At 36.1% G+C, this 21,814-nt stretch overlaps 1 protein-coding gene across 9 annotated transcripts in view; it reads right to left on the bottom strand.

Annotated features, from left to right (window-relative positions):
• The window catches only part of C2CD6 (C2 calcium dependent domain containing 6), a 187,190-nt gene that overhangs the window by 12,339 nt on the left and 153,037 nt on the right, over nucleotides 1–21,814 (bottom strand). For all 9 annotated transcript variants that reach the window (XM_047873176.1, XM_047873185.1, XM_047873177.1 and 6 more), the window contains one exon: nucleotides 18,462–18,520. In XM_047873176.1, coding sequence (XP_047729132.1) covers nucleotides 18,462–18,520 — 59 coding nt within the window. The remainder of the gene's footprint in view (nucleotides 1–18,461; nucleotides 18,521–21,814) is intronic.

Below are 21,814 nucleotides of genomic sequence, written 5' to 3'. Positions count from 1 at the left end.
GAGATTTCTTGCTCTACATTTCCTTCCTCTCTGGTACTCTACTCCACAAATTCTGCCTCTGTCTGCCAAAGTCCAATATCCATCTCTTCAACTCAGTGAGACTTCCAAGCTCTGTTTTGGTTCTGTCTCCTTGTGCTGCTATGTAGTAAATGGGTATGACTGTACGGCTCACTTTGTCCTTTTCTCTAAGTAATCACAGTCCCATGCTGCCATCTTCCCATTGTCTGAAACTGCCTTTCCATATTTTTTTCCTGTTTTTTTTATTGTTTAAGGCAGAAAGATAAATCATGTCCCTGTAAACTCCATATTCACTAGAAGCAGAAATGTGACATTTACTTTTCATGGATCTACCATATACATTATTTGGTTCAGCAGAGATTAACATTTATATAATAATAATATATTATATATAACATATGTATATATATTTTAATATTATAATGTCATAAATATTGTAACAATTATAAATTAATTTTTCTTAGATTTAAAATAGACTCGGGGCGCCTGGGTGGCACAGTCGGTTAAGCGTCCGACTTCAGCCAGGTCACGATCTCGCGGTCCGGGAGTTCGAGCCCCGTGTCAGGCTCTGGGCTGATGGCTCAGAGCCTGGAGCCTGCTTCCGATTCTGTGTCTCCCTCTCTCTCTGCCCCTCCCCCGTTCATGCTCTGTCTCTCTCTGTCCCAAAAATAAATAAACGTTGAAAAAAAATTAAAAAAAAAAATAGACTCTATATGCTCTATAAACAAAGCATAGGAGATTTAACTAGAGCAAAACAATAGAATGTACTAGAAACCTTGACAAAGAAATGACAATATGTGAATAACAACAGCAAAAAGAAAATGGAAAGGAAAATTAAGCTATCTAAAAAAATTTTCTAAATGTTTTTATTTATTTTTGAGAGAGAGAGCATGAGTGGGGTGGGGGGGAGGGACGGGGAAACAAAGAATCTGAAGCAGTCTCCAGGCTCTGAACTGTCAGCACAGAGCCTGATGCAGGGCTTGAACTCTTGAGCCATGAGATCATGACCTGAGCCGAATTCAGACACTTAACTGACTGAGCCACCCAGTCATCCCAGAAAATGAAACTTAAAACAAATATATTTACATTGGGGCGCCTGGGTGGCTCAGTTGGTTGAGCATCTGACTTGGTTTCAGCTCAGGTCATGATCTCACAATTTGTGGATTCAAGCCCCACATCAGGCTCTGTGTTGACAGTGTGGAGACTGCTTGGGATTCTGTCTCTCAGTCTCTCTCTGTCCCTCCCCCACTCTCTCTCTCTCAAAATCAATAAATAAACATTAAAAAAACTTTTATCTTTCATAGTAGGAAATTGATAAATAATGCCTATAGTAACAAGAATTTTTCAAAAAATATTAATCAGAGCATTATAATCATTAGAAAAATTTAAAAAATAATGTCTAATAAAACTGAGAAGAAACATTGTAGAAGGAAGGTTTGAAATATTATAAATGCTCTAAATCATCTTTCAGGGTGTGATATCAACACATTCTACCTGAAGTTGATTAGCTGATAAATAATATAGAATTTGAACTACATAAGTTATAATAAAACTCACTGGAAGAATTACAAAGCAAAATGTTAAAAGTAGTTGTCTGGAGGAAGTGTGACTGATAGTGTGGTTATAGGTGGAGAAGAATGACTTTTACTTTTCATTTATACTGTTCTATGCAGACTGATTTTGGGGGTACTGTGTGGGTGTAGTTTGAACTAAAAAAAAAAGCTGAGGGGTGCCTGGGTGGCTGAGTTGGTTAACCATCTGACTTCAGCTCAGGTCATGATTTCATGGCTGGTGGGTTCAAGCCCTAGGTGAGGCTCTGTGCTGACAGTTCAGAGCCTGGAGCCTGCTTTGGATTCTGTGTCCACCTCCCTCTCTCTGCCCCTCCCCCACTCATGCTTTCTTTCTCTTTCAAAAATAAATAAACATTTAAAAAAAAGCTGAGGGGTAGGAGAACATAAAAGCTTAAACCTTATAAAAAACTACAAAGAGCATTCTTTTTAATTTTTTTTGAGAGTGCAAGTGAGCAAGTGAGTGAGGGGCAGAGCAAGAGGGAGAGAGAGAAAGAGAAGCAGCACTCACCCAAAGGTCATGTTTTACCCGAAGCTGGGCTTGAGCTCACTCAAAGTGAGGCTTGTGCTCACCTGAAGCAGGGCTCAGTCTGACCTGAAGCAGGGCTTGTACTCACATTTTTGTTTTTGTTTTTTTTTTGTTTTTTTGTTTTTTTGTTTTTTTTTTTTTTTGAGAGAGAGAGAAAGTTACATAGGACATTTTTCATAGGAAATTGATTAAATAATTTTTGTACAGGCTCACAATGAGAGACAATAGAATCTACTAGTTTACAGCACAGATTTCAAACTCAGTCTGCCTCAGCTCAAAACCCAGGCTTACCATTTGATTTCCAGATGTTCTCAGACTAATCAGTTAGCTGCTCCATGACTTACCTTTCCCACATATATAATAAAGTAAAAATATCTACTTCACAGTATTGTTATGAGGATTAAATGAGTTAATGTATTAGGATACTAATACAGTAACTTGTGATAAAAGTATTGGCTATTATTATAAAAAAGAATGAGATCTTGCCATTTGACAATATGGATGGACCTAGAGGGTATCATGCTAAGTGAAATAAGTCAGACAGAAAAAGACAAATACTATATGATTTCACTTACATGTGGAATCTGAAAAACAAAACAAAAAAAGAAAACTAGACTCTTAAATACAGAGAAAAAACGGGTGGTTGTCAGAAGGGAGGCAGGTAGGGGGGATGGGCAAAATAGATAAAGGGAATTAAGAGGAACAATTTTCCAGTTGTAAAATACATAAGTCATTTTGTATGGGGCTGCAGCATGGAAATATAGTTAAAGGTACTACAGCAGCATTATGTGGTGATAGATGATGACCACACATCATAATGAGCATTGAATAATGTATTGAATTGTTGAATCAATATGTTGTCCATCTGAAACTAATATAACACTGTGTGTTAATTATACTTTAAATAAAAACTATTGGCTATTATTAAGATAAAAATATTTTAGCCATTTAAAGTAATGAATTTGATATACAGGTTGTACAAGCAATGTGATAACACATGAAAATTTAAGGTACAGAACAATATGGCTAGTTGATCATAATAAGCAGTCTGGAAAAGTGCCAGTCGCATATAAGGATGTCTTTGCAAAACTGACTCAAGTGGGATAGGACAAATTCAATAGAGAATAATTTAAAAATTTTTTTTAATAATTAAAATATATGATTATGCATTTGCCAAAATCCATTGATCTGTACTTCACAAAGAATGAACATTAATGCACGTAAAATACAACCAAAACAATAAAAAAAAAAGAATGTTAGTAGTCAAGAAATAATGCAGACATTGATAAATGAATCTAATTGTATTATAAGTGTAATTACACTGAAAGGGGTAGGAGAAAAAAGGAAGTGGCCATAGTAACTTTGGAAAATAATGTTTTGAGTGAAAACTCTAAGGCTAAAGACAAAGTAAACTGTACATAAACACTGTGCACTAGAAGGTAAATTTGTTCTTCATGAGTATGGTATAATTTAGTAATTCTGACACTGCTTTGCATTTATATTGGGGCTGAATAAATAAATAAATGAATAGTGGATGATGACAGCAGGTTTCTCACTATGGAATAGAGAAGTTACTTTAGATACAAGCAAGAAAAGTGGGTTAGAATAACTCAGTGATACTGGCGTAAGTTCAGAGACATCAGTAGAAACTTAGAAAAATATATAGAGAGTTGGATACATACAGAAACAAGTATAAATATATCTAAATATTTGAGTTCGCATACATACATATATTAACTGTCCTCTGAGAAAGCCTAGACACAACAGCAACAAACACACACAGTTCCCAGAGCCTGGTTTCAAGTATCATTCTCCAGTAAAAATAACCAGGGGTCCTTGTAGAAATGGTTGATTCTAGGACTGGGGCAAGAGATATACAAGATACACCTGGAACATCTTATAGTACAAAAAGTAGGAAAGTGCTCAAAAAACAAAAGGATGGGGGCATGTCAAAGGGACACAGGACATACTGAAAGAGTTCCTAATGACCACCCACCCACACACATATACACAATAACATCGTATTGGATTATAACCCAAAATATAAAATATATTTATTTAGCAATAAAATACCTCAAAAAGAAAGAAAGAAAGAAAGAAAGAAAGAAAGAAAGAAAGAAAGAAAGAAAAGAGAGAAGAAAAGAAAAAAGAAAGTAAGAAATTGGCTGATATAACTAGGGAGGATCTGGTTCCAGGGACTCAAGTGAGCAAGTCACTATCTCTTCATATATTTCTTGCTCTGTGTTTTTTTTTTTTAATGCATTCTTTCTTAGATCACAGCTAGCTCTTGCTATAAAAGAATAAAGATTTCTCTTAATATTCTTATATCAAATTATATGGTTATCCTGGTAGCCACAGAGACAGTATCAAGTTTGTCAACTACACCAAGGATCAGAGTTGAGGCAGGGATGATATCCTCAGGAAGGGATACTGACAGACAAAAATATGTTAACTATATGGACAACTAATATGTACACTCATGCCTCATTTTATCATGTGTTGTTTTATTGTACTTCCCAAATATTGCTTTTTTAAAATAAATTGAAGATTTGTGGAAACCTGGTGTCAAGCAAGTGTATCAGTGCCATTTTCCAAGAGCATTTGCTCATTTTGTGTCTCTGTGTTGCATTTTGGTAATTCACACAATGGTTCAAACTTTTTCATTATTTTTCTACTTGTGCTGATTTGTGATCATTTATTACAACACTGAAAGCTCAGATGATGGTTAGCATTTTTTAGCAATAAAGTACTTTAAAATTAAGGTATGTGCATTTTTTAGACATAATGCTATTGCACACTTAATAAACTACAGTACAATGTAGGCATAACTTTTATATGCACTGGGAAACCAAAAAATGCATTTGACTTGCTTTACTGTGATATTAACTTTATGTGGTGGTCTGGAACCAAACCTGCAATATTTCTGAGGGTGCTTGCTGTGTTCAAATAACTGCCTATCTATTTCAACAAAAATATCAGTAGATTTTTACCTCATACCAGAAAAAAAAAGTATAAGTGAATTAAACCCATGTAAACATAAAAAACCTGTACTAGAAAGATATCTAATAAAATACTGACATAATCTTGGGAAGGGGAAACACCTTCTAAGAAAAATTATAAACTAACTGCCACAAAGGAAAAGGTGCCAGATTCGACAATATAAAAATTTAAAATTGCTGTAAGGACTCCAAAGAAGTTTAAAAACATAGATAACAAACAGTATTGATAACAAAGCATTGTTATTTGAAATATATAAAACGTTCTCACATATAAACACACACCCAATTTGCATATAGAGGCTGAGTCAACAGAAATACAAATGGGTAATTAACAGGTGAAAATTGTTCACTCATTAATAATCAGAAAAATGTAAATTAAAATAACAATGGAATATCATTTTTGTGTGAACAACTAACAAAAACTAAAATGAACAGGGTGTGGAATAGTGAATATTTTCTTACATTTTGGGTGCAAATACAAATTAGTAAATATGGTTTAAAGGATAATCTTGCAGGATTTATGTCAAAATTAAAAACACTCATATATTTTGATCCAACAAGTCTACTTTTCATATTTATCCTATGGTATACTTGTACAGGTGAATAAAGATAATACTTACCATTTAGTAAGTGACTATTATGTTCCAAGCCCTTTAAAATTCTTTGAAATAGATGATAGTATAATCATTTTGCAGATGACAAAACTGAAACTCAGATGTAAATTGCCCAAAGTTATATGACCATGAAAGTGGAAGAATCTGCATTTGAACCTAGATATTTTTGCCTGTAAAATCCAAGGTCTTTTTACTATATCATACTAGTTCTCTTACCATCACCAAACACTGCCTTTAATTGGTAGGTAAAATCAAATTCCCCATTCCTCCCCACCTTTCTTGCATCCTGACCTTTGGGGAAATGATTTAGCATCCTGTCATTGTCAAGGTTTAAATAGAAACAAACTAAGCTGTATCTTGAAAGTCTTAATTTATGAAGGGGATCTAAAAATGTGAAGGAACTATTGAAAGACTGTCACCTGAATGAGCTATGAGTTGAAAGAGATGTTTGTTAGTCCTTTCCAATTCAGATTAGCACTCCAGAAGTTTGTCTCAAAATACTGCATTTCTTTAACACACTGTCTACCTTGGTTCATAAAAAGTCTTCTTTTAACTTCAAACAACTTCAAAGTTTATTTCCCCACAGAATTCTGAAGATTTTGTGACTTTGTGAAGCAATTACCTTAGACTTTTATGAATTTGTTCTAGAATTCTGATGTCTTCAATTTACAAGCTTATTGCCCTAGGCGATAGATTCTTTCAAACTTCTAAATCTGTTAATCATACATAACCTGTTTTATGGCTTACCAACTGAATTTATCTTGTTCAGTTTATCTGTTGTATATACAGGTTTGACTACCATCCTTAAGGACAATATTTAAGGTAAGTTTTCCTTTTCTTTATAAAAATTCAACTCTTTATTTTGAAATACTGTAGATTCCCATGAGTTGTAAGAAATAATAGAGAGAACTCAAACCCTTTATTTAGTTTCTCTCAATAGTAACATCTTACAAAACTGTAGTAGAATATCATAACCAGGATATTGACATTATACAGTCAAGATGCAGAACATTTCCACAAGAATCCCTAAAGTCCTTTTATAGTCAGTCACATCCATTTCTTTCCTGCCCCCACTCCCTATTTAATGCCTAGGAACCACTAATCTGTTCATTTGTATGGTTTTGTAATTTCAAAAATATTATATAAATGGAGTCATACAGTGTATAACATTTTGGAATTGGCTGTTTTCAGTCAGAATAATTCTCTGGAGATTCATCCAAGTTGTATATATCAATACTTTGTTCCTTTTCATTACTGTTATTCCATGGTATGGATGTACTACAGTTTATTTAGCCATTCACTAATTGAAAGACAATCTGGGTTGTTTCACTTTTTGGCTATTATGAATAAGGCTGCTATGAATATTTGTGTTTATATTTTTCTGTGAATATAAGAATTTGTCTGGGATAAATGCTCAAGAGTGCAATTCTTGGGTTTCATGGCAGTTGCATAGTTTTTTGACAAACTACCAAACTATTTTCAGGTGTGGCTGTAAAATGCTTAATTCCCATGAGCAATTTCTCAACATTTCACCAGTATTTGATTTTATTATTGTTTATTATTTTAGGCATGAGACTTAGGTCAGAGTTTGGTTTTGTTTCCCAACAGATGTCCAGTTGCTCCAACACCACTTGTTGAAAGGCTATCTTTCCTCCATTGAATTGCTTTTGCATAACTGTCAAAAATCAGACATGTTTTTGTGGGTCTATTTCTGGCACATTTATTCTGTTTCATTGATATTTGTGTCTCTCTCAGCTCTAATAGCACACTGTCTTAATTTGTGGTTATTGTAGCTCTATAGTAGGACTTAGCATCAGTTAAAAAGATACCCCTTACTTTAACCTTCTTTTTAAAGATAACTTTAGCTATGCTAGCCCTGTGCCTTTCTACATATATTTTAGAATGACCTTGTCTATGTTTACAAAGAGCTGGAGTTCAGATAGAAATTGTATTAAATCAGGAGAGGTGTAGAAGATGGTAGCAGAGTAGGAAGACCCTAGGCTCATCTCGTCATGTGAACACAACTAGATAACTATCAAAACATCCTAATTAGGGGTGTCTTCATGTGACTCTTGATCCTGGGGCTGTGAATTGGAGACCCATGTTTGGTGTCGAAATTACTTAAAAAATAAAATTTTTAAAAAATCATCCTAAATACCTCAGAAATCACCCTGAAGACTGACAGAACAAACTATACAACTAAAGGGAGATAAGAGGCCACATTGAAGAAGGCAGGAAGTGTGTAGACATGGTTTAGAGGAGAAATGGATCATGGGTACTGCAGAGGGGAGGGAGCCATAGTTGCAGAGAAGGCTGAGAGAGAGTATGGCACATAGGGGATCACACAAGGAGAACATTTCCTCAAAGCCACTGGCTGGGAAAAAGAGAGGGGTTGATTTTTGTGAGTCTGCCACCAGCGTGGCTTAAAGCTTAGAGTTTTAAAGGTCAGTCAGCTTGGCTGGGATAGAGCACTGAGGGCACTGCCCATCTCCTGGAGAGAAGGGCCCAAATAACCTGGGGGCAGACAGCATGGAAGCAAAGATTTGAAGAACACCTCGGGCACACAAGGGGGGAGATTATTTGCTCTTCTTGGAGTCAGCCCCTGAGAGGTAGCATGTGGGAGGATCTCTCTCCATGGACAAAGAAACTGGCTGGAGCCATTTCCCTCCCCACCTCTCAGCATAATCACAGTCACCTGGGAGAAGCAATCCAGCATTGACACAGGCTGCCTAACTTGCTTACACCAAGTTCTATACCTCTGCTCTCTGGCAGAACTTCCCTTCTCAGTCAAGCTTGCCTCAGTCCCAGTGCAGTGAGCCCCACCCCGGAAACCAGCAAAACCCCTACCCACACCACATTCCCAAACAAAGAGTTCTGTAGGGCTTCAGTTCTAGTGAAAGAACTATCAGGTCTCATTTAACAAGTAGAACAGAGAACACCTAGTTTAAACTCACCACATTCTGGGCAAGGACCAAACACTGTCCACTGCAAGCAAGGAGAACCTCCACAGATGACCAGCCTAAAGGATACAGCAGCCAAAACGCAACAGCAGAGCGCACACAGTACACATTAGAGACACTCCCTGATGCATCAGGCCCTGGAAACCACATGGCCACTTCTCATACAGCTATTACTCTCTGGTGCAGAAAATATAACTGGCATTTCTAACACAGAGAAAAAGGCAGAGGCTTAGACAAAACCAAGACAGAGGAATTCATCCCAAATGAAAGAACAAGATAAGGTCACAGCCAGAGATCCAAGCGAAAAAGACATAACTAACTAACATGATTGATGGAGAATTTAAAGCACCAATCATAAGGTTACTCACTGGGCTTGACAAAAGGATGAAAGACATCAGGGAGACCCTTATCACAGAGATAAAAGTTTTGAAAGAATCAGAAATAAAGAATTTAATAACTGAGATTGGAAAAAGGTTTCAGGCAATGAAAAGCAGGCTGGAATCAGCAGAAAAATGAATTGGTGATATAGAAGGCAAAATAATGTGAAACAATGAAGCTGAACAAAAGAGAGAAGGAAGAATTATAGAACATGAGAATAGACTTAGAGCACTAAATGACTCCATCAAACATTAAAACATTTGTATCATAGGAGTACCAAAAGAATAAAAGAGAGAAAATGAAGCAAAAGCCTTATTTGAGGAAATAACTCAAAACTTCCCTAATCTGGAGTAGCAAACAGACATCCAAATCCAGGAGGCAGAGAGAACTCCATCAAAATCGACAAAAACAGGCCAATACCAAGACATGTTGTAGTTAAATTTGCAAAATATAATGGTAGAGAAAAAAATCCTAAAAGCAGCAAGAAAAAAGAAATTCCTAACCTACAAGGGAAGACCCATAAGGCTAGCTGCAGATCTCTCCACAGTACCTTACAGGCTTGAAGGGAATGGCACAGTATATTCAAAAGTATATTCAAAGTATATTCAAAGCTCAGAGCCTGGAGCCTGTTTCTGATTCTGTGTCTCCCTCCCTCTTTGCTCCTCCCCTACCTGTGCTCCATCTCTCTCTGTCCCTCAAAAATATATAAACATTAAAGACAATGGGTAGAAGGCATGAATAAACATTTTTCCAAAGACGACATACAGACGGCCAACAGACACATGAAAAGATGCTCAACATCACTCATCATCAGGGAAATACAAATCAAAACTACAATGGGATACTACTTGACACCTATAAGATATTTGAATTACTATTTTTGGATTATTTGGGTAAATACATAGTATTTACTTTATTGAATCTTTACCATATTGAGTCTTCCAATCCCTGAACATGGTATGTTCCACCATTTATTTAGGCCTTCGATTCTTTCTGTCAACATTTTGTAATTTTTATCATACAGATTGTTTACATGTTTTGTTCAATTTGTAAGTATGTAATTTTCTTTGGAGTTATTGTAAATGTTGTTTTTTAAATTTTTGTTTCCACATTTTCATTGTTAGTATATAGAAATGCTACTTATTTTTTCATTTTGAATTTGTATCCTCCAACCTTACAGATCTCACTTATTATTTCTCATATTGTGTTATTGTTGTTGTTTTTAGACTCTATTTTATACACAATCATTCCATCTGAAAATATAGTTTTATTTCTTTTTTTCTAATTTATGTGACTTTTATTTCCTTTTCTTTTTTGCTACAATGGATAAAATTTCTAGTACTATATTAAAAAAGAGCATATATCATTGCCTTATTCCTTATCTTTGAAGAAGAGCATTCAGGCATTCACCATTGAGTTAATGTAAACTAGATTTTTGCAGATGCACTTTATCAAGTTGACAAAGTTACCTTATAATAGTTTGTTGAGAGTTATGTCATGATTGTATGTTGAATCTTGTGAAAAAATCTTTGTGTCAACTGATACCATATTTTTCTCCTTTAGTCTGTTGATATGGTGAATTACATGACTGATTTTCAAATGTTGAACATGTCTTGCACATCTGGATATGATGAATTACATGGGCTCATTTTCAAACGTGGAACCAGCGTTGCATGGCATATAATTTTTTTTTATACTTGCTGTATAAGTGTGCTAATATTCTGTTGAGGATTTATGCATCTAAATTCATGAGCAATACTGTTTGTAGTTTTTTCTTCCTTCCTTCCCTCCCTCTTCTTTTTTCTTTTCCCTTTCCTTTCCTCTTTCCTTCTTTATCCCTTTTTTCTTCCCCCTTCCCTTTTCTTTCTTTTCTTTTTTCTTCCTTCCTTCCCCCTTCCCTTTTCTCTCTTTCCTCCCTTCCTTTCCTCCTTTCCTTCCTTCCCCCTTCCTCTTCCTTCCTTCCTTTCTTTCTTTTTCTTTCTTTCTTTTTCTTTCTTTCTTTCTTTCTCTTTCTTTCTTTTTCTTTCTGTTTCTTTCTTTCTTTCTTTCTTTCTTTCTTTCTTTCTTTCTTTCTTCTTTTCTTCCCTTCCTTCCTTCCTTCCTTCCTTGTCTTTATCTGGTTTAGGTAATAGCTACATAAAATTAGTTGGGAAGTACTATTTAATCTTCTGTTTTTTTAAATAGATTGGGTAAAATTAGTGTTAATTCTTTCTTGACTGCTTGGTAAACCTCCAGTAAAACCATCTGTGCCTGGACACTTCTTTTCCAGGAGCTTTTAATTACCAATTCAATTTTTTTTTAATGGCTGTAAGACTATTTAGGCTGATTAATTCATCTTAATTGACATGGATAGTGTGTGGTTTTCCAGGACTTGGTCCACTTCTTCTAAGTTGTCAAATATATGAGCCTAAATTTCTGGGCAGCATTTCCTTATTATCTGTTTAATTCTACAATGATGTACTCTATTTCATTCCTGATGTTGGTGATTTGCATCTTTTCTCTTTTTATTTTTGCCATTCTTATTAGAGGTTTATTCATTTTGTTGATTTTGAAGAGTCACCTTCATTTGTTTCACTGATTTTCTCTATTATTTTCTAGTTTTCAAATTCATTAATATTTGCTCTTATCTTTATTATTTCCTTCGTCCTCCTTGCTTTGGGTTTAGTTTGCCCTTCTTTCTCTAAGCTCTTGAGATGAGAGCTTAGATTATTTATTTGACAGTCTTCATCTTCCAGTGTATGCATCTAGTGCTATACATTCCTCTCAATGGCTGTGTTAACTATGTCTTATCAGTTTTGATATGTTATATTTTCCTTTGTACTCAGTTCTATGTATTTTTTATTCCATTTGAGACTTCTTTTACCTGAAGATTATACAGAAGTGTGTTGTTTAATTTATAAGCATTTGGAGGCTTTTCTGTTGTCTTTCTGTTGTTGATTTCTAGTTTGATTCCATGCTATGTAAATGACCCAAAGATGGCTTCTATATACTTCCACCCACCAGGTTGTTTACCTCTTCAAAACAGGCTGAGACCCATTAGCTCAAAAGCCTGCCAGCGCCAAACTAAAATTTGTGTACATCCAATTGTTTTAAAAATAACCCAAATAGGGGTTCCTGGGCCGCTTAGTCAGTTAAGCATCTAAATCTTGATTTCAGCTTAGGTCATCATCTCATGGTTCATGGGATCAAGCCCCATGTCACTCTCTGCCCTGATAGCATGGAGCCTACTTGGGATTCTCTCTCTCCTCTCTCCCTCCTCCTCCCCCTGCATGTGCTCTCTCAAAATAAACATTTAAAAATAATAAAATAATAAAAATAACCCAAATTAGCTATTTAAAGCCCACCTGCTTTGCATACCACATGAAACTGTGCCTAACATATGCTAGCCATAGATAAGATAAACCCTGGGTATATAAAGACCTCTAGTCCCTGCTGCCCTTTAGACTTCTCTGACCCTGAGACTCCCTGCTGAGTGAAATGACCTAGATATGTAACCACCTCTCCAATAACCCTGTCACCCAGGAATTTCCATGCTATGTGGAAGTGGTGGCCTCTGTTCTATAGCCTCTGGATGGTCTCATGCTGTGAGGGACTTCCCCCCACATTCAAACCTATTAAAGTGTCACTCAAATAAGGCATGTGTGTGCTAAAGCCATGTTATGGTCATCTTTTTCCTTGATCAGCCCCCACGTTCCTTCAGCCCTCTATATTCCAATGTGGTCAGAGAATAAAAGTTCATATGGTTTCAATTATATTAAATTTGCTGTAGTTGATTTTATGATCCATGATGTGGTCCAAAAAATCTAAATGTTGCATGAGCACTTGAAAACAATGTGTATTCTGTTGTTGGGCAGAGTGCCAGGTCTTGTTGGCTTTTTTTGTTCAGGTCTTTTACTAGCTGATTTTTTTCTGTCTAGTAATTATAAATTACTGAGACTGGGCTGTTCACATACCCAATTAACTATGGATTTTATTTCCTCTTTCAGCTTTATCAAATTTTGTCTCATATATTTTTAGGCCCTGTTACTTTAGGGTTACTATGTCTTCCTGGTGGACTGATACTTTTATTTTTATATAGCATCCTTTTTTGTCTTTAGTAATTTTCTAATGTCTATCTAGTTTATCCAATATTAATACAGCCATTGCTGTTTTTTATGATTAATGTTTGCATGTCATATCTTTTCCCATTCTTTTGCTTTTGTTAAAAACAAATATGTAAGTTTTATGTTATTTCCTATACAATACATAATGTTGGGTCACGTTTTTTATTCACACTGCCAACTCTTTTTTTTTTTTTCCAACGTTTATTTATTTTTGGGACAGAGAGAGACAGAGCATGAACAGGGGAGGGGCAGAGAGAGAGAGGGAGACACAGAATCGGAAACAGGCTCCAGTCTCTGAGCCATCAGTCCAGAGCCTGACGCGGGGCTCGAACTCACAGACCAGGAGATCGTGACCTGGCTGAAGTCGGACTTAACCGACTGCGCCACCCAGGCGCCCCACTGCCAACTCTTTTAAATAGTGTATTTAGACCACTTATATTTGAAGTAATTACTGACATATTTGGGCTTAAGTCTGCCATTTTATTATTTATTTGTTTTCTGTTTGTTTCCTCTATTTCTCATTCCTCTGTTTCTCTTTTTCATTGTTTTTTTTTTGTGGGTTAATATTTCTTAGAATCCCACATTTATTTATGCTGTTTTTGAGTATATTGCTTTTTATAGTTTCATTAGTTGTGGTATTATATTTACATAACATCACAATTTACTGCTATTGATATTTTACCTCTTCAAGTGAAGTATAGAAATCTTACTCCTGTTTAGGCCCCTTCACTTTGAGAATATTATTGTCTTAATTATTTCCTCTACTTACAGCGTGCATCAAGTAGATGGTGTTATAATCTTTGCTTTGACCATAACATCTTAAAACTCATGAGAAGCAGGATAGTCTGTAATATTTGCCCACTCTTATGTTCTTTTAATTCTGAAGTTCCAAGCCTTCTCTATTTTCTTTCTTTCCTTTTTTCATTTCTTTTTCTTTTCTTCCTTCCTTCCTAGAGACTTTCCTTTAGCCATTCATTAAGGATCTGTTTGCTACCAACAAGTTCTCTTTGTTTTCCTTTATCTAAGAATGTCTTTATTTCTCTGTCACTTCTGAAGGATATTTTTCCCAGGTGTAGAATTGCCTGTTCTTCTCTTTCAGTACTTGAAAAAATGTTGTGCCACCTCTTTCTGATCTCCATAACTTTAGATGAGAAAATCACTGTCATTCAAATAGATATTCCCCTGTAGATAATGCATTGTTTCTCTATGACTGCTTTCAAGGTGTTTTTTTTTCTTTAAGTTTTCAAATGTGCAATGATGATGTGACCTGGTGTAGATTTCTTAGGATTTATCCTCTTTGAGACTTGCTCAGCTTCATGAATCTATTAGGTTTATGTCTTCCACCAAATTTGAGAAGTTTTCAGTCATTATCTCCTTTAAATACTCTTGCTCTTTCATTTTTCTTCTTCTCCTCTCCCCCTCCTCCTCCACTTCCTCCTCCCTTTTTTCCTCCTTCTCCCTCTCTCCCTGTCCCTCTCCCCTCTCCAATCCTTCTGGAACTCCAATAATATGAATGTTAACTCTTTTGCTATTGATCAAGAGGTCCCTAAAACTCTGTTAATTTTTTTCAGTTTGTTTTCTTTCTATTGCTTAGACTGTGTAAATTCTGTTGGTATTTTCTTAAATTCACTGCTTCTATCCTCTGTCATCTCCAATCTACTATTAAGCCCTTTAAGTGAGATTATTATTTTGGTTAGCCTTTTTCAGTTCTATACTTTCCATTGATCTTTTCTACAACCTCTATGTCTGTGCTGATAATTTTTGTTTCAAGAGAACTTCTGATTGCTTGGTGAAGCATTTTTATGGTGATTGCTTAAACTCCTTGTCAGTTATTTTAACATGATTCATCTTGGTGTTTGCATCTTTTGATTATCTTTTCTCATTTATGTTGTGATTTTCCTGGTTCCTGGTATGAAAAATGATGTTCAAGTATATCCTGGATACATAGGATCTTATATTATGAGACCCTGGATTCTTTAAAAATGTATTTTTAAGTTTATTTATTTTGAGAGAGAGAGAAATCGAGCAGGGGAGGGGCAAGGAAAGGGAGAGAGAGAATCCCAAGCAAGTTCTGCACTGTCAGCACAGAGCCTGATGTGGGGCTCAAACTCATGAAACCGTGAGATCATGACTTGAGCAGAAATCAAGAGTTGTATGCTTAACTGACTGAGCCACCCAGGTGCCCCCCAGAAAAATTTTTAGCAGGAAGTCACCCTGTTGGGATGTAGCATGGGGCCAGCCAGGTGGATGTGCATGTTCAGCTTCCTACCAGGTATCCCTGACACCACCCAGCACAAGTGGGGCAATGACTCATACTGTCTTATTGAAGACAAATAGAATGAACATTGAGCATCCTCCCTGACTCTGATAACACCTTCTCAATGAAAGTGAGGCAGCCACTTGAACCACATTTTACCTCCAATGAGGGTGTTTACCTCCAATGTGGGTGTAATATCATCTCTCCACTAAGCCCCCTGACACCAGGGATTGGGGAAGGAGAAACAGAGTGCCAAGTAGCCTGTCTCCCCACTGCTTAGTTTTGCCTCATTGATGTCAGGTGGGGATGGAGGCTCAATTCCCTACTGGATCCTACTGACATAGGGGGCAAGGGAAAAACTAGTGCTAGCCAAGACTCCATTACACAGCCTCATTAAATTTTGTTGCTACTAAGTGTGGATGGAGGTTCAGTTGGCTATTGGACCCAACTGATACCATCCTGGTGGTAGAATCAGAGTATTGGTTACTTTCACAAGCCAGGGGATGAGAAGATCAGCTTCTAGCTTAGCCCCACCAACACTATCCTATCAAGGGATATTGGAGTATTGCCTTGTTCTGCTGGGTGGAGATAGCAGAACAGCTGCCTGCTCAGTCCTATTTCCACCTAATGGGGAAACCACAGTGTGCCACCTGTTTACCAGGGGTAAGGGTGGAGTATGAGATAAAAGATCAACTTCCTACTTGTATCCACTGAAACCATGTGCTGGGAGAGGAGTGTAATTTTTTCATTGGAGTTTGGCTGGAGTAGGGCAGGCACTGCTAAAACAGTTTACTGCTGTTAGCCTACCCCTTTCTGGGTTTCTTGGTTAGAGGGAACAGGCTTTCCTTGGAGCTTTAGTCTGTGCCTATTGGCAGCTTCTAGTTGCAGGCTTCTGCAGTATCCTGTTGAGAATGTATTAGGAACAAATAAGGAAACTTAGAAAACTCACACCATGTCCTCAGATCCCCAGGAAGCCTACCTCCTTCTTTCTTTGTTTCAGAGATTTCTTATGCTTGTTTGTTAAAGGTATATATATTTTTAGTTGTGATGGGAAGAATCTAGGAGGAATGGGTTATTCCATCTTGTCCAAACTGAAGTCTCTTCATTTTAATATAAAGCTTTTGAATGTTTGTAGGTTCCTTTAGCACTACTATTTAATTTCTCAATGCTTTTATAGTAACACTTTTTTTACTTTATTTTTAATTTTTTTATTTTTTAGAATATTTTTTAATGTTTATTTATTTTTGAGAGAGAGAGAAACAGAGTGCAAGCAGAGTGAGGGGCAGAGAGAGGGAGACACAGAATAGAAGCAGGCTCCAGGGTCCAAGCTGTCAGCACAGAGCCTGACGCAGGCTCAAACTCATGGACCATGAGATCATGCCCTGAGCTGAAGTCGGATGCTTAACCAACTGAGCCACCCAAGCACCCCTATTTTTTTTTTTACTTTAAACAGTAGTATTACCAGATTACAGATTTGTGAAGATAATCTGGGATGTCCTTACCCTAGGACTTACAGGATAATCTCATCTTGATTCCTACTTTAATGGTATAAATGAAGGCTGTTCTTTCTCCTCCACCATGCCTCTTCCTAATGCCATGATAATTCTTTTTCCTTTATCCTTTATCTTTTTTTATACAGTGACGAGCTTTTGCATATAAATTATATAAATATTGTGTGTATGTGTTTGTGTTTCTAACAGAGAAATTACAGGGTTTTAGCTGAGTTGAATATACCAGTCCCCACATGGGCCTTGACTGCCTCCAATCTAGAGTCTTGGGAAGTTGTGGCATGCAGTTCTTCACATCCACAGGTGGCCTTTGGCCTTGGCTGCAAGTGATCTAGAGGGGATCAGGAGTATAGGATATCTGGGAATAAAAACTATAGAGTGTCATTTGCCTAACACTACCAATACTTTTAGGGGGCTGTCACAAAGCAGTTGGTAGAAAGAAACTATTAGTGGTAACAGCAAAAAGACAAAATCTATGTGGCAGACAAAATATAACATCTATTGGGTGACTACTTTGTACTACTGTGCCAGGTGCCAGAAGATAAAAAGATAAGTAAGATAAATACCTTACTCCAATGTAGAAAAGACTATGGTCAAATATTGTATAAAAGATAGGATATTGCTTTGGCGGTAATATGCTAAATCACCTAAAGTGCCATAGCTAATATGTAGTCAGGCTCAATCTGAAGCTAGTTGTCAAATCACCTTTAACTGTCAATGCTACTTTGCCTATGCCTGCTGTACTTTGTAAACTTATCTCACTTAGAACAATTATGTTACTGTATATATAATGGTTTACTCCAAATGAGTCTTTCTGCTACCTCACTATAAGGTCTTTTAAGTTCAAAATATTCATATACCAAATCCTACTATCTATAAAAAATATTAGTAGGGGGTTCCAATGTCTTGGATTATGGAGTCAGTTAGTCATTAAAAATTACAAGGAAAAGCACTTTGATTTTTTCCCCTTGTGAGAGATGATTCTTACCTACTGAATGTAAAATAGGAAGTAGACCAAAATTTTATTTCTCTTCTCACCTTCCATGTCAGTATTTCTTTCTTGCCTGGTTGTCCTAAGTCACACACCCCTGTTTCATTTCTGCAATACTTACTGCTATTTTCAAGACGCAGAAGAGGAATCCATTATAATTAATTTCAAGTATTAATGGACAAAAGAAATGAGAATGGCTTCTTTAAAACTATTCATATCAAAACAGATGGGCAGAGGTGGTCTATGCTTCCCTAGTGCTATTGTGAGTTGCCCACTAAGCAATAGATATATGGGGGGAAGCAGAAGTAAAGAATTCAGAAGTGTAGCCTGCTAAAGTTAATGTTGTTTATGGTGCTTTATAATAATTTATAGATTTTTATATGATAAATATATAGGATAAATATATAATAAATTTTATTTATAACAGATTCATAATAATGCATATGCTTGCTTGATGACAGAATAATATCAGTAAATATTAATTCAAAACAATGTAAAATATTAATGATTTTTAAATGATCTATCAATCTACTTACCGATTTGCCCTTTTTATTTGAATTTTTTTGTCCATGGAACTTATCTTGCATTAACCTATCTGAAAAAGAATTAAGAAAAAGATTATATAAATAAGTTAGCACTTGTGGCATTTGACAAACACGATCTATAGGCATGTCTCTAACTAATGATGGTGCAGCATAGCAATTAAGAGCACAGGTTCTGGGACCAGACTGCTTGGACTCAAACAGTCTCTGTAAATAACCATCTAACTTTGGACAAGTTATTTTGGCTCTCTCTGTCTCAATTTCCTCCATCTGTCAAAAGATAAAGATCCCCTGCCATAAGGCATGTGATTTTAAGGGCTAAAGCATCTAACACTGGTCTGGAACATAATAAGCACAAAAAGAATGCAACTTTTGTTGTTTTTGTTACTACTACTCCCTTTGCTCTGACTCCTGATGTACTGTAACCTTGGGTCTGTCACCTAGTAAGTCCAATTACTATTTTCAATAGTATTGTTAAAATGCATGCATTAAGTTATTAAAATTAAATGTCACAATGGTCTATATTTTTATGTCTTTTAGTCAGATGACAGTAAATATTTGTATGGAGTACTCCTATTTTTCTGGTTCCTAATGCTAGTTCAAAAAATAAAAACTAAATTACGAACAAACAAAACCTCATCGTTGCACTCTACGTGGTTCGGAATGTTTTTTGTGGGTGTTAAATTTTATGCACATTATTCAAAGTTGTGTTTGACTGGATATTTAAAAGATTGCTTTTACTCATCCTTCTTGGAATCTCATTTTAGCATATCCTCTAGGAGTCATTTGGGTAATCTTCCGTTATAAATTTACTATACATACCCAAATCTATAAAGCTGTGTAAACAATCTACATCCTAGATACTTTTCATTAATAATTCTGTATTTCCTCAATAATTCATGACCCTAGGAGGAATCTCATGAAATAAACTAAAATAATTTATAAAGTATAGAATGGAACAATTATAGTCTTTAATTATTGGTAGTCCTAGGCTGAGATAAATGTGCATAAATATATACATTTATATAAGGGAGTGAGAGGTATCAATGAAAGTAGTTCCAAAGTAATGGAGCTAGGCAAATCCTCTAAATTTTTTACAAATAATAATAAATCAAGGAATTCAACAAGAGTGAATCAACTCTAAGTATACTGCATTTATTTATTTTTATAAAAGCAAAACTTATACTTTTTTTTCAAGTTTTTATTTAAATTCCAGTTAGTAAACATACATGGTAGTATTAGTTTCAAGTGTAAAATTTAATGATTCATTACTTACATATGACACCCAGTGCTCATCACTATTAGTGCCTTCCTTAACCCATCACCCATTTAACCTAGACTCCCACCCACCTCCCCTCCAGTAATCCTCACCTGTTCTCTACAGTTAAGAGTCTGTTTCCTGGTTTGCCTTTTTTTTTCCCTTCACATTTTCATCTGTTTTGGTCCTTAAATTCCACATGTGATTGTAATCATTTGGTATTGGTCTTTCTCTAACAGTTCACTTAGCATGATACATTCTAGTTCCATCCATGTTGTTGTAAATGGCAAGATTTCATTCTTTTTGATCACCAAGTAATATTCTGTGTGTATGTGTGTGTGCATGTGTGTGTGTGTGTGTGTGTGTGTGTGTGTGTGGACATGGGCTCTTTCCATAGTTTGGTTATTGTTGTTAATGCCGCTACAAACATTGTGGTGCATGTGTCCATTCAAATCAGTATTTTTTATTTCTTTGGGTAAATACATAGTGGTGCCATTGCTGGACTGTAGGATAGTCCTATTTTTAACTTTTTGAGGAACCTCCATACTGGTTTCCAGAGGGGCTGCACCAGTTTTCATTCCCACCAATAGTGTAAGAGGATTCCCCTTTATATACATCCTTCCCAACACCTGTTGTTTCTTGCATTGTTCATTTTAGCCATTCTGATAGGTATCAGGTGGTATCTCATTGTACTTTTGATTTGTATTTCCCTGATGATGAGTGATGTTGAGCATCTTTTCATGTGTCTGTTGGCCATCTGGATGTCTTCTTTGGGAAAATGTTTATTTATGCCTTCTACCCATTTTTTTAATGTTTATTTTTGAGAGAGAGAGAGCACAGGTGGGGGAGGAACAGAGAGAGAGGGAGACACAGAATCAGAGCTATCAGCACAGAGCCCAGCATGGGGCTCGAACCTACGAACGGTGAGATCATGACCTGACCCAAAGTCAGATGTTTAACCAACGGAGCCACTCGGGTGCCTCTCTTTCACCCATTTTTTATTGGATCATTTGGTTTTGGGGTGTTGGGTTGTATAAGTTCTTTATATATTTTGGATACTAACCTTTTATCAGATATGGAATTTGCAAATATCTTCTCCCATTCCATAGGGTGCCTTTCAGTTTTGTTGATTGTTTCCTTCACTGTGCAGAAGGTTTTTATTTTGATGAAGTCCTAATAGTTCATTTTTGCTTTTGTTTCCCTTGCCTCAAGAGACATATCTAGTAAGAAGCCGCTACAGCTGATGTCAAAGAAGTTACTCCCTCTGTTATCTAGGATTTTAATGGTTTTCTGTCTCATATTTAGGTTTTTAATCCATTTATAATTCATTTTTGTGTGTGGTGGTAAAAAAGTGATCCAGTTTCATTCTTTTGCATGTTGCTGTCCAGTTTTCCCAACACCATCCATTGAAGAGACTATCTTTTTCCCATTGGATATTCTTTCTTGCTTTGTTGAAAACTAATTGACCATATAGTTGTGGGTTCATTTCTGGGTTTTCTATTCTGTTCCATTGATCTATGTGTCTGTTTTTGTGCCAGTACCATACTTACTGTCCTGGTGATTACAAGTTTGTAATATAACGTGAAGTCTGGAACTGTGATGTCTCCAGTTTTGCTTTTCTTTTTCAAGGTGGCTTTGGCTATTGGGGTCTTTTGTCATTCCATACAAATTTTAGGATTGTTTGTTCTAGCTCTGTGAAGAATGTTGGTGGTATTTTGATAGGGATTGCATTAAATGTGTAGATTGCTTTGGGTAGCATGGACATTTTAACAATATTTGCTCTTCCAATCCAGGAGCATGGAGTGATTTTCCACTTGTTTGTGTCATCTTCAATTTCTTTCATCAGTGTTTTATAGTTTTCAGAGTACAGGTCTTTCACCTGTACTTTGGTTAGGTTTATTCTTAGGTATCTCATGGTTTTTGATGTAATTGTAAATGGGATTGATTCCTTGATTTCTCTTTCTGCTATTTCATTATTGGTGTATAGAAATGCAACAGATTTCTGTATGCTGATGTTGTATCCTGTGACTTTAGTGAATTTGTATATCAGTTCTAGCAACTTTTGGGGGGAGTTTTTGGGTTTTCTATG

This window comes from Prionailurus viverrinus, chromosome C1 (genome assembly GCF_022837055.1).
Source record: "Prionailurus viverrinus isolate Anna chromosome C1, UM_Priviv_1.0, whole genome shotgun sequence".
NCBI classification, from domain to species: domain Eukaryota; kingdom Metazoa; phylum Chordata; class Mammalia; order Carnivora; family Felidae; genus Prionailurus; species Prionailurus viverrinus.
This window is presented reverse-complemented; position numbering and strand designations above follow the sequence as displayed.